This window comes from Nanorana parkeri, unplaced genomic scaffold (genome assembly GCF_000935625.1).
Source record: "Nanorana parkeri isolate BGI_ZX_2015 unplaced genomic scaffold, ASM93562v1 scaffold885, whole genome shotgun sequence".
NCBI classification, from domain to species: domain Eukaryota; kingdom Metazoa; phylum Chordata; class Amphibia; order Anura; family Dicroglossidae; genus Nanorana; species Nanorana parkeri.
Genome location: NW_017307153.1, coordinates 255,936 through 268,220, shown reverse-complemented (window position 1 = coordinate 268,220; position 12,285 = coordinate 255,936). Strand labels below are relative to the sequence as shown.

Sequence of the window (12,285 nt, the reverse complement as noted above, 5' to 3'; positions counted from 1 at the left end):
TCTTCATCTTCATAGTGGTCTGTTTTGCTCTATTTCACTCCAGAACTCTGCAACAGAACATAGTGAGTGGGACACATCCAGTCACATCCAGTCTTTCTCTAGACAAGATGATCTGGTTACATGCAATTACAACCAAAATGTCTCTGTCATGGTAGCTTCTGTCTCTGGCATTATTGGATCGCAGGGTTTTTTCTTTTCTTACATTGTTAGAACATATACATTTGTATCCTGAGATGTTAGTTTTGTGAATTGAACCTGTTGTCCTGTTTGCTTACTCCAGTATCAGCAGTCAGTCTTTCCAGTCTTTCAATATAGTTACAAACAAGCGCATACTATATTGAAGTCAGTTAATGCAGCTTGCGGCCAATGTACTACTATTGAGGAACAATTTTCTTTATACTCTAGGCCAGTGATGGCGAACGTTTTTGAACCCGAGTGCCCAAACTGCGACGCAAAATCAATTTATCTCAAAGTGCCAGCGCTAAACATAAGTATAGTATTGTATTGCAGTTTGGTCGCTGGGCTTTAAAAAACATTCAACATCACTGCCTTAGGCAAAATAGGGAAACACACATATTCAAACATTTATACACTCAATAAAACACACACCACACACTCATTATAAAAAGAAAGCACACATACATAGATATCACACACATTAAAAACACATCGCACACGTAATGAAACACACACGTTAAAACACACACCTCAAAAAAAATATTTTAATTTTTAATTTTTTTTAACTCTTGGGGGGGGGCTTTGGGAAATATTAGAGGTCTAAACAGCCCCCTGATATTTCCTTTTTAAAATAGAAAAAGAAATTGAGGACACAAAGTCCTCAATCTCTTTTTTTGCAGTCTCTGTTCTAAATGAATGGAAAGCACAGAGGCTTCCATTCATTAAGAAAATATTTACTATCAAGCAGTTTCTGAATGGGGAGGAGCCTCTGTACTGAGTGCTGCTCCCCATTCGGAAACTCATGAATGAACAAGAAGTGATGTAAATCACGTTCTGTTCATTCATAACTGGGGACACATAGCACTATGTGTCCCCAGTTATTTACAAACACTGGAGTGATCAGCTGATCGCTCCAGTGTTTGTCCTGCACAGAGGACCGGTACATAGCACTGATATGTACCGATCCTCTGCCGCTCGGCCACGCACAAAGGGGGGCTCAGCTTCTCCTCTGAATCTCCGCTGCTTTCCTGGGCAGAGGCAGCGGGGATCGGAGCAGAAGTGAGGAAGGCACTGCAGCCACAGATGGAGCTCCATCTTGCCCTAACCCCTTCATTTATATAAATATGCTTTTCCAGCAATCTTCGGTTCAGTCGCATGACATCACACGTTTTCTTCCTCCAGTGGTGGGCAAATATGCAATGTTGCAAAGACTGGAGCCATGTAATGGATGTGGGAACCCTCTTTGCAAAAAAAAATTTTTTTAGGCCAAGCCAGTGCGATGACTTGCCCAGAGGAGAAAGGTCCCTGACGGCCTGGGTTTACAGGAAGTGAGTTATATGACATTAAGTTATTCAAGCCAATAGACAAAAGATGCTGGACCACGGAGAGGACTTTCTATGGGGTGCAGTGCCAGGGAGGATGTGGTTATTGCAGTGAGAGCTGCATTTAATTATGTTTGAGCATGGGGCAATTTAAAATCGTATTAAGCTCTCAAACTTTTTTTCAATAATGAATCCAGATCAAACAAATATACATTGCCCAGCAAATCATTGGTTTACATTTTCCCCAAACACCTACAATCGCCATGTTTCTGAACAGCCGCTTCCAAGTCTCTTAGCTCAGCTTCCCTGAACTTCCTGTCCAGTACAGGATCAGAGGGGACAAAGCAGACTGCAGCAACTGTTCATCTATTTCGAGATGGGAGGAGAGAGGGGGCCAGGGGGTAGGAAAGTAGCTTAATTTGCTGTGCCTGTGTGTTTGTGGAGACGCACACAACTTACTAGCACAAACAAGGGTGGTTCCATAAAAGTCTGCTTGAGAAAGGAGTCACTCTAAAACAGATAGTCATGCTCAGGGGACCAGCTTATTCTGCAGGAAACTAAAACTTCAAAACATCGAGAAGCAGCATCCACTTTAAGTGATTTCATCAGCAATTAAAAACACACATTCTCTGGTTAGTTAAACTACTTGTTGGCTACTTTTGAAATGACTGGCTCCTGAAAGTGGCATCATTTTGTCTACTAATTTTGAGTGCCATTAAACCCCAGTCAAAGTGCACGGTACACAAAAAATGTTTTGCAATTTCTAAGTAACTGTTAAATTATTGCTTACATCTATTGAGTAATGTTTTGACTGTTAATGTTGAAACTATACATCAGAAAGTCATAGTAATACATTTAAAGAAAGAGGTGTAATAACTGACAAAATGTTTGCTTTGCTACTTATCAGATCGAAAAGGACCTGCTTAGAACAATGCCCAGCAATGCTTGTTTCTCCAATCTGCAAAGTGTAGGCGTGCCTCGTCTCAGAAGAGTACTGCGTGGATTGGCATGGTTGTACCCAGATATTGGGTATTGCCAAGGCACCGGCATGGTGAGTTAAATGGAAATTTTGATTAAGGCCTTCATCTCTGTGAATTTTATGCTCAAACTGTGAAAAAATGTAAACACTCTTAAAGGTACAGTAATACCTTGGTTTTCAGGTAACTTGGTTTGCGAGTGTTCCGCAAGACATGCAAACATTTCTGAAAAATGTTGCCGTGCTATACAAGCAATGTCTTGCAATACGAACAAAATTTTTTAGAAAAGGACCACCCGAATTAGGCTGTAGCAGTGCGAGCGATGAATCTGTTTAATGACAATGCAATGCATTGCACATTTCCGCAAAATCCTCAAAAGGAGGCAACAGATGTAGTTCATTAGATGTAGTTCACGCTATTAGAGTCCCTGTGTGTTATTACAGATTGCGGCATCACCATATCTTACCAGGCTATTTCTCAGGTTTATGCCCTTAAATAGGGATGCACCGATACAGAGTATTTGGATGAGCACTCATACTCGCCAAAAATGCTCCGATACTTAATGACCCGCCTGTTTAGCCAGCCCCATGCTGATTGGCCAGGAAGCCGGCTTCCCAGCCAATCAGCATCAGGACAGCCAAACGGCATGGAGCCGCCTTCACGGGCAATCAAGAAGCCGGCTTCATGCCAGCGGAATTACCAGTACCAAAAGATAAATATCGGTACTTGATACCGAAAAAACGGTACCGGTGCAACCCTACCCTTAAACAAAAGGAACCTCAGCTCCCTGGTGCTGCCTATTCAATTAGAGCAGTAACTGCCTCAGGCTTCAGTATCCCACATAATGTTCACTATGTTTTTCAGCATATGCTACGTTTCTCAGCAGGGTTTTGCAGTTGGCTATGGTTATGGGATTAATCTATTGTTGTTGTTTTTTGGTTTTGTTTTGCCCGCCCCTCAGTTGAGCAATGCTCGTGGCAATTCCATTGGTTTCAATGATCTATCAATTAAAACTGTGTCCATACATCATTGAGAAAACAGAATTGTTGTACTCACCATAAAATGATTAGTTTTCTTTTGCCTGTTGATTCTTCCAGTAGATCTTTATATTTTCCTATTCCTTTAACAGGACTGGCTGTCCTATAAAAGTGGTGGTTACAGGGCTGCTGTATAATGTTCCTACAGACTCAACAGCATTGTCCCCATAACAATGATAATGATCCCAATATCTTAATTCTAATGGTTTCAATCTAATATTTATTTTGGAAGAAAAAGTTAACATCTGGATCTTAAACTGCTTGGTTTGAGTGAAGGTGGCAAAGTATGGGTTAACTCATACGGAAAACCTACATCAAAAAATTATCTCTTAAGAGCCGATAGTTGCCACCAGGGGCCAGTGAAAAGAGCAATACCTAAGGGACAATACATTCCTCTCAAATGGAATTGTTCCAAAACAGAGGACTTTGAGGGAGAATCCTTTGAACTACAGAATAGGTTTTTACAACGTGGGTACTCCCATTCCTTGATTAGACGGTAATATGAGGTGAAAATTAGATTAGAAATTTTTAAGAATTCCAACAACATGCACGATTGAATAAAGAGAGAACACTTATGTTCTCTACTCCATATAGTTGCCAGTATGAGGACATTAAATGAAATATTAAAAGATATTTACCCATTTTTGCATGGAGATGATGATATAAGGAGTATATTACAGGGAGGACTTCAATTTGTTGCTAGGAACCTAGGTAACATTCTGTCACCTAGAAATTACAGAAAACTCTCACCGATCCAATCCTCTGGCTTTAATCATGCTGCATAGATCCCGCAGGTGCAGGCTGAAAGATGTGTGTTCACCAAAGACTAGTACAATCTAAACACAGCCGCACTCCTCACATCTTGACAAACTTCTTCAAACGTTATTGTAATCCAAGCACGTGTATACACCGCATAGACTAAGCCTCAGTGGTGAAACCTGTAAAGGTGGCCATACACTTTACAACCCTCGCAAGAGGGTTGTCTTGCGATGGTTGTAAAGTAATTTAAAAAACGTATGATCTGCCCATCTTGGACAGGCAGATCGTACTTGCGATCATCGCTTCCGATGACTGCAATGAGGGGCGTTCTTCCGTTGACTGCAAGCGGGCAGTGTGCGCGTGCGCACACCGGCCCGTTCGGCAGTTATCGAACAAGCAGGCCACTAACTCGTACGTACGATTCTCGGCGGGTTTTCCAGTCTGCTTGTTTGACGGAAGATGTGCGACCGTACAGTAGAAACGGTCGCACGCCTTCCATACACTTTGCGATTATCGTACGATCATAAGCCGGTGAAACATGTGAGAGTAGGAGGAGCCTGTGTTTTGTTTACAGCATGTTTTAACTTTAAAAATAAACATTGTCCAGTTTGTGATACCAGTCATTTGTGGGGCAATTGTTTCTGTGGGAACCAGCATTGTCCCCCTGATAAAGGAAGTGGAAAAATAAAGGTTCTACTGGCAGGATCAACAGGTTAACTAAGTTACATTATTACTATGTTACCACGGGGATACATGTTGATGCTAATCAGAGACTGCATCATATATGTCTTTTTTCCTCCATTTAAAATTAGCCTGGTACACATGTAAACAGGAGCATAGAATTGGAAACCTAAATATAAAATATTCATTAGTAATTCATATTTACCTGACTAAAAATGAAAATAAAAATGGCATTCCCATAACATTTTATGTGCTAATTCTTCTATGATTTGAACTGTTTGAAAGGAGATTGCACCAGCAATAAAGAATAATGCTGGCCATACAAATGACAAATCTGCTTGTTTTACGTCATTATTGTATCAGAAAATAAACTAATTATAACTTCCATAAATCGACTACTGCGTAAGAAACCATTAAGAGCAATTTCTATCAGTCCTATGGACACTCCTGTATTGGATACAGAACACAGAAATTCTCGTGTCATCTGTTGTTTTAGGCTGAATTGCTCTTTAAAAGCTGGTCTGTTAAACATAAATATTTTAGTTATGGGTGTAGCCAGGTTGGTATATAACAAAGAAAAATACATTAGAGAGAGTGCGACTTCCTCCTGCTCACAGCAGGTGTACAGATCCAAGAGACTCAAGCACAAACATCTTGTACGTAAAGTCACTGAGAGTTATAGACATTGTCAAGTAATCTAGCTCTTTAAAACTTAAATATCAGTTTTAGATGCCAAAAAAAACCGGGAGCAAGGCAACCATTCTGCATTACAACGTTTCGTGCATGAAGGTTGCCCTGTTCCATGCTGTTGTCTCTCTTTTTATGTTCTCTTTGGCACATGGGTTTTCCCTGTCCAGCTCAGTTAAGGGACTGTATGCCCAGGGCACTTTAGGACTCTTCTGGAATTTTAACCCATTATTGACCCTGCATTTTCCAGAAACCCGAAATGCAAGTTTTAATTGTTTTTAGTTATTGTTTAGACACATCAGTTTTAGATGGGCTGGACTTATTTAAATGCTGTCTGATCATCTTGTCGTTATATCTGTAAAATATAGGGCTTGTGTCAAAGGAATTTTGTTGAGATGGAGATGCAAATCCTGCTTGAAGCTGGTCAGGTCACGTCAAAGCAGGTGTACGTCAAATGCACCAATCAATACATTTTGAATGATCTCAGAAGCATCTCAAACTGATGTCAAACTTATGCCATTGACACAGGCCCTTAATCTATGCTACTGCCAAACTCATGAACATTCACCTTGTTCACACCTAGCATTATACTGATGCTATTTTAAAGAAACAAATGACACATAAAGGTTTCATTTTCCCTGTCTCAACCCCTCTAATCTAGAATCTCTTTGTTCCTTTGTTGTCAGGTGGCTGCATGCTTGCTGCTCTTTCTGGAGGAGGAAGATGCTTTCTGGATGATGTGTGCTGTTATAGAGGATCTGGTGCCTGCGTCCTATTTCAGCACCACTCTGCTTGGTGTTCAGACAGACCAGCGAGTACTGAGACACCTCATAGTTCAGTACCTCCCTCGGCTGGACAAGTTGTTACAGGAACATGATATTGGTTAGTACTTTATACAGCTATATAGACGCACAGGCATGTACTGTAACTGCATGATTATCTTGCATTGCTATTAATTATCTCTGTATATTCTTTTGCACGAATTGCCTTTACTGTCTATCTCTTCTCTTATGGCCTACAGAGCTGTCCCTCATCACTTTGCACTGGTTCCTCACCGCATTTGCCAGCGTAGTTCACATAAAACTGCTGTTACGAATCTGGGATGTATTCTTCTACCAGGGCTCTCTGGTCCTGTTCCAGACCACTTTGGGCATGCTGAAAATTAAGGTATGGTTATTTTAGTGTGCACATTTCTTATCTATTTAACATTCAAAAAGGCTTAAAACATGGAGAAAAAAATATGCAGCTTAGCAGTGTGTTTTACACTCTTCCAATATCATGTCTGATTTTAATTTTGGTTATTAATCATTTATTTAATGTATTCCTATTGCTGAAACGGTTATCCATGCAGGTTACAATACAAGATCATAGTGTTTATCATGGACATCATTCAGGAGGTTTAGCAACAGCAATTTGTATTTGGCCATCAAAGTGGAAGTAAAGTTAAAATAAAATCGCTGGGAGGTGGGATTTTTGGCAGAAGAGACATACAAAGTCTCTTCTGCCAAAAAGTTATTTCTCTCCCACAGCATTCTTTTTATGTTTTGTGCCGTACAGTGTACACACTCAGCCCATTCATGGCATCTCTAAGGTGCCGTGGAGGATGTAACTCCTGTGTGAGAACCTGGAAGTGTCAGTGTTGGAGATGGAAGTGTCAGCCTTGGATGGAAGTGTCAGCAGCAGGGGACAGCACTGAGGACCAAAGATCATTCTGAAAGCGCTGGAGAAAGGCACACTTTTAAGATAACAAAAATAAATCAAACCAGTATACTTGCGCTTTAAGGAAGTGGTACCAGGGTAATAGTCAATTGCTAATCTTGTTTTTTTCTGTTAAACCTATACATCCCTCTGCTACTGACTAGGGTTGACAGGGCTTTAAGATTGGAGCTGGTTCCAGCTCCTGAGCTGCAGTTTATATCGCTGAAATTAAAATGAAGCTAAAAGCTGCTTTTGGAATGGTTCTCAGACCACAACAGTAGCTGGGGTTTATGGCATGGAGTCGAGGGTTTGTTTACTCTATGAAGCAAGACAGGAGCCTGGCAGGGTTATTCACTAGAGCTACTCCGGAGCAGGAAGACATGGAGCACTATAAACTGCTGCTGAGTCTTCCAGCCTGTAGACATTTACAGTCGGGGCTCTGCTACAGAGGTGATTTTAATCACTTGCTACTGAGTGATTTGAAGCCTAACTGCAGCCAAAACATTTTTATTTTTGATTAGAGCATGACAGTGTTATATCTACTGTCACAATGTTATGTTGGGGACATTTACCCTCATTTCCTGTCAGTACAGGAAGTGATGGGAAATCTCTCCATTAGGGACCAACAACACATTTCTAGTAGAGTAGGGAAGAGTTTGAACTTATGACAATATGTATAGTGCTGTTTTTGTCTTTTCTCTCTTTATGACTACTGCACCCCTCGTTTCTTGTACAGACATCACAGCACAGCCATATACTGTAGTTTGACTTTAGGAAAAAACGATCTCTTGTGAACAAAGGTAATTTTTAGATTTAACCTGTTATTCTTACTGCTTGCAGGAAGAAGAGCTCATCCAATCTGAAAATTCTGCCTCCATCTTTAACACTCTATCAGACATTCCATCTCAAATAGAAGAGCCAGATGTGTTGCTACGAGAGGCCATGATAATTGCAGGGACACTTACAGAAGTCATGATTGAAGCCCAGCGACGCAAACATCTTGCTTATCTCATTGCAGACCAGGGCCAGCTGCTCAACTCCACCACTGCTGTCACCAACCTTTCCAAAGTAAGTATTCTGTGTAATTATCAGTTATAAGTTAGTCTTGCGAGGATGTTTTTCTTTAGCCTGATATTCAGAATTTCAGCATGCAGACAGATTGTAAGGATATTAATTTGTATTACAATGAGTCTTTGCTTCATTTCTTTGATCCCCACTAAACACATTCATACATAATTATACTTTTACTTACTGTATTCCTATAGATAGTTTTAACTGATGAATAACTAATTACATTGCTAGTAATTGCAAGTAGTACCTTTTTAGATATGCAAAACAGCAATACTAGCAGTAACATTTGCAAATACAAGTTTTTTTCTCTAGTTGCCGATTTTGGAGGAATCGGCTCTTGACAACGGCTGTCACATTTTCAAGCAGTATCTTTCAGACTGTTACCCAGGATAAGTGCCAATGAGAAGCTATAAGCAATTTGAACTTGTCAGAGAATCACCTTGTCAAATCTTCAGCTGCGAAAGTGTTTGCTGAAGAGTTGCTTTTTCCTCTTTAATGAAAGAAGCATGTCATCTATTTTTTTCTTCTTTTATATTCTGGGCAGATTATGAGAAGACAGAGTCAGAGAAGGAAATCTGGTATCACAACGCTCTTATTTGGTGAGCATTTCACTCATTTTATCTTTTCAGTCTCTTTCTGTATTAAATCCTGTAATTTTATGGCTTCACATGACTGTTTTTAGAAGCAAATCTTACTTGAGCTTCCAGTGTCTTGATTAGACAGACAAATACAGTAAGCCTAAAATAAATGCTGCATTAAAAAAGGAAATGGCATTTACTTGGCTTGTCATTTCTGCCTCTGGAAGGAATATATTTAGGCATGAAAATTCAAATGAATCCATATGGAAAATTTTTTGTTATGTTCATTTTTATATCAAGTCTAATGTGATTTAGGTACATAGTCAGGTTAAAAAAAGACGCAAGTCCATTGAGGTCAACATATAGAGTTATTTGAATGATTAAGTTTCTTTCATAGGCATACCTCTAGTCAGATGATTTTGAATATTTATTTGTAATATTTTGTCCTTCTGAGGACATTATAAGCTATCAAGATTTAGAGACACATTGTGCTGTATAAGTATTTTCAGTGAGTCTCATTTAACAGCACTTGACCTGGTTTGAGATTCCGCTCTGTTGCTTTGACAGTCCCTGTGTTTTGGCCTGGAGGTGCATGGAACAATAACTTTCCCCCTTACTGCATTGAATGCTGAAAATTCACGAAAATTCACATAACACTATGGGGGGATGGGGGTGTGTGTATGGTAAGGGGGGGGCAGGTTGGGTACAAAATGTATGGGCATAGTAATTCAATTCAATTGGGGAGATTTACGAGGATGAACAATGGAATATTTGGTTCTCCTGATTTTTACATTGTACATTGCTGTTCTTTCTTTGCTTTGCAAATCTTTTATGTTCAGTTTGCCATTTGCTTTTTATTGCATAGGTTTGTGAGAGTTTTGCAATAACCGCTTAAATAAATTATGCTCTAGATGTAGCTGACTTACCCTGCGGATCGATAATTTAGGGTAGAAGATGCATAATGTTAGTAAATTGTGCATGGGAATTTGTAGATTTGTAGCTTTTGTAAATCCAAACTCCTAAAACCTATTCTACCATTGGCTACTGAAGAATATATGTCACGGGTCTTCTATCTAACTGTGTATTTTATCTCCACCACAGGTGATGATGACTTTGAGGCTCTAAAAGCCAAGAATATCAAGCAGACCGCATTGGTTGCAGATCTGCGGGAAGCCATCTTGCAAGTTGCACGTCATTTCCAATGCTCTGACCCCAAAAACTGCAACATTGTAAGTAAACGATAATGAATGCTTGTCTGGAGGCTAAAAGAGCTGTCCCTCAGCTAACCCTTACACTAATAACTTTGTTCTACTATAATGTCATGCTCTGACTTGTAGACCTGGTCTAATGACCCTATCTGGCAGAACCCTAAGCTTCCCCACTTTGTTGACAGCCCAGATAGTGAATGGCCAGGATTGGGCCTAAGGTATCTGCACCAATTTTATAAGAGGGAACTTCCATCCTTCAACTCTCTTAAACATATCTACAAATTCCCAGATACATTCTTCTTTAAATATATTCAGTACTGTGCAAAAGTTTTAGGCAGGTGTGAAAAAATGCTGTAAAGTAAGAATGCTTTCACAAATAAAAGTGTTAGTTTATTTTTATCAATTAACAAAATGGAAAGTAAATGAACAGAAGAGAAATCCAAATCAATTCAGTGTTTGATCTGACCACCCTTTGCCTTCAAAACAATCAATTCTTCTATGTACACAGTTTTTGAAGGAACTCGGAAGGTAGTTTGTTCCAAACATCTTGGAGAACTAAGCACAGATCTTCTGTGGATGTGGGCTGCCTCAAATCCTTCTGTCTCTTCATGTAATCCCACACAGACTCGAAGATGTTGAGTCAGGGCTCTTTGGGGCCAAACCATCACTTCCAGGACTCCTTGTCCTTGTTTACGCTGAAAATAGTTCTTAATGCCATTGGCTGTATGTTTGGAGTCATTGTCCTGCTGCAGAATAAATTTGTGGGTTGGGGCGGAGTTGTACATGGCTTTGTAGTTTATCGTTAGTATTATGAATTTTATATGTTGGGGAAGTGGGTGCCAGTGGTGCGATTGGCAGATGCTGATTTTTTTAAGGTGGATGAGTCTGGAAGCAGTGTTAACGATGGACTGAAGGGGGGATAGCCTGCTTAGTGGTAGGCCAACAAGGAGGGAGTTATAGTAGTCAAGATTACAAGGGAGTGAATTCGAAGCTTTGTGGTATCATGTGTTAAGAAGGGACGAATTATTACAATAAGAACAATAATTAAAAGAAAAAAAACACTTAGACTAATAAACAATGGAATAATTGCATACATTGGAATACAACAAGCTGCATTTTAAACCATACATGACCATTGTTTTACTAAGTCTGATGCTTTTAAAGAGACCCTGTCATCAACTTAAAAACTGCATTTTTCCATAAACATTTTTTATTTACTTGCAATGTGCTTCTGAACTTTCTAGGGAATTCAACAACTCCAGGAAGAGTCAATTTCCTACAACAGCCACAGTTCCCCCTCTCTGCTGCCTTATCATAGCCCTCTTCTCTGCTGAGAGTATCTGGTTCCTACTCTGCTGGCCCAGCTCCTCCACCTCTCCCCTCACCTCCCTACATAAATATTTATGTAGCTGCAGCAGGAGAAGTGAAGGGGAATACTATAGAGTTTCACTTGTTTAACAGCTCAAAGTCTGTTGGGCCCGCTGACATCCAAGATGGCAGTTCCCAACAGCAGTCTCAGGTCTTTTGGATGTTTACACAATGGGAGGCTTTCACTAGTAAATAACATGCATAACATATGTTTAATGCACATGTATTCTTGATTCTTGAAAGATTGTTGTTAAAATGAATGGTCTGGGGACAGGGTCTCTTTAAACTAAATGTTTACTTTATGTTTAATCATTCTTTAAAGGTCAACTATAGTTTTTTTTGCTGTTCAGTATTCTATTATTGAATTTTATATACAGATTTTATGTTGTATCCCTAGTACATTTGTATTTAACAATAGCTGCTGAGATCGGATTTCACACTCTTTGTGCATTGCTTTAAACCAGCCATCACTAAATGGCAGACTGTAGTCCAGACGCAGACCAAGTGGCAGTTTTCTCGGGACCACAATTGTCGACCTGCACTGGGACTGGCTGACATTGGATACACCGGCCTCCCTCCATTTCACTTATTGGTTGCTAGGACAGCTGGCTTCCTAGCATCCAATGACATCTAGCAGGGCCGGCTGCTACAACTACAAGTGTACAGCCACCCAGATTACTTGTACTATTCTGCAGTTTGGGATTGCAAAAGTTAAGTGAAAA

General features: G+C 40.0%; 1 protein-coding gene across 2 annotated transcripts in view; it reads left to right on the top strand.

Annotated features, from left to right (window-relative positions):
• Positions 1–12,285, top strand: part of SGSM3 (small G protein signaling modulator 3) — a 59,760-nt gene that overhangs the window by 21,944 nt on the left and 25,531 nt on the right. For both annotated transcript variants that reach the window (XM_018565775.1, XM_018565774.1), the window contains exons 7-12: positions 2,407–2,550; positions 6,327–6,522; positions 6,662–6,807; positions 8,179–8,406; positions 8,954–9,008; positions 10,089–10,216. In XM_018565775.1, the coding sequence (XP_018421277.1) occupies positions 2,407–2,550; positions 6,327–6,522; positions 6,662–6,807; positions 8,179–8,406; positions 8,954–9,008; positions 10,089–10,216 (897 nt within the window). The remainder of the gene's footprint in view (positions 1–2,406; positions 2,551–6,326; positions 6,523–6,661; positions 6,808–8,178; positions 8,407–8,953; positions 9,009–10,088; positions 10,217–12,285) is intronic.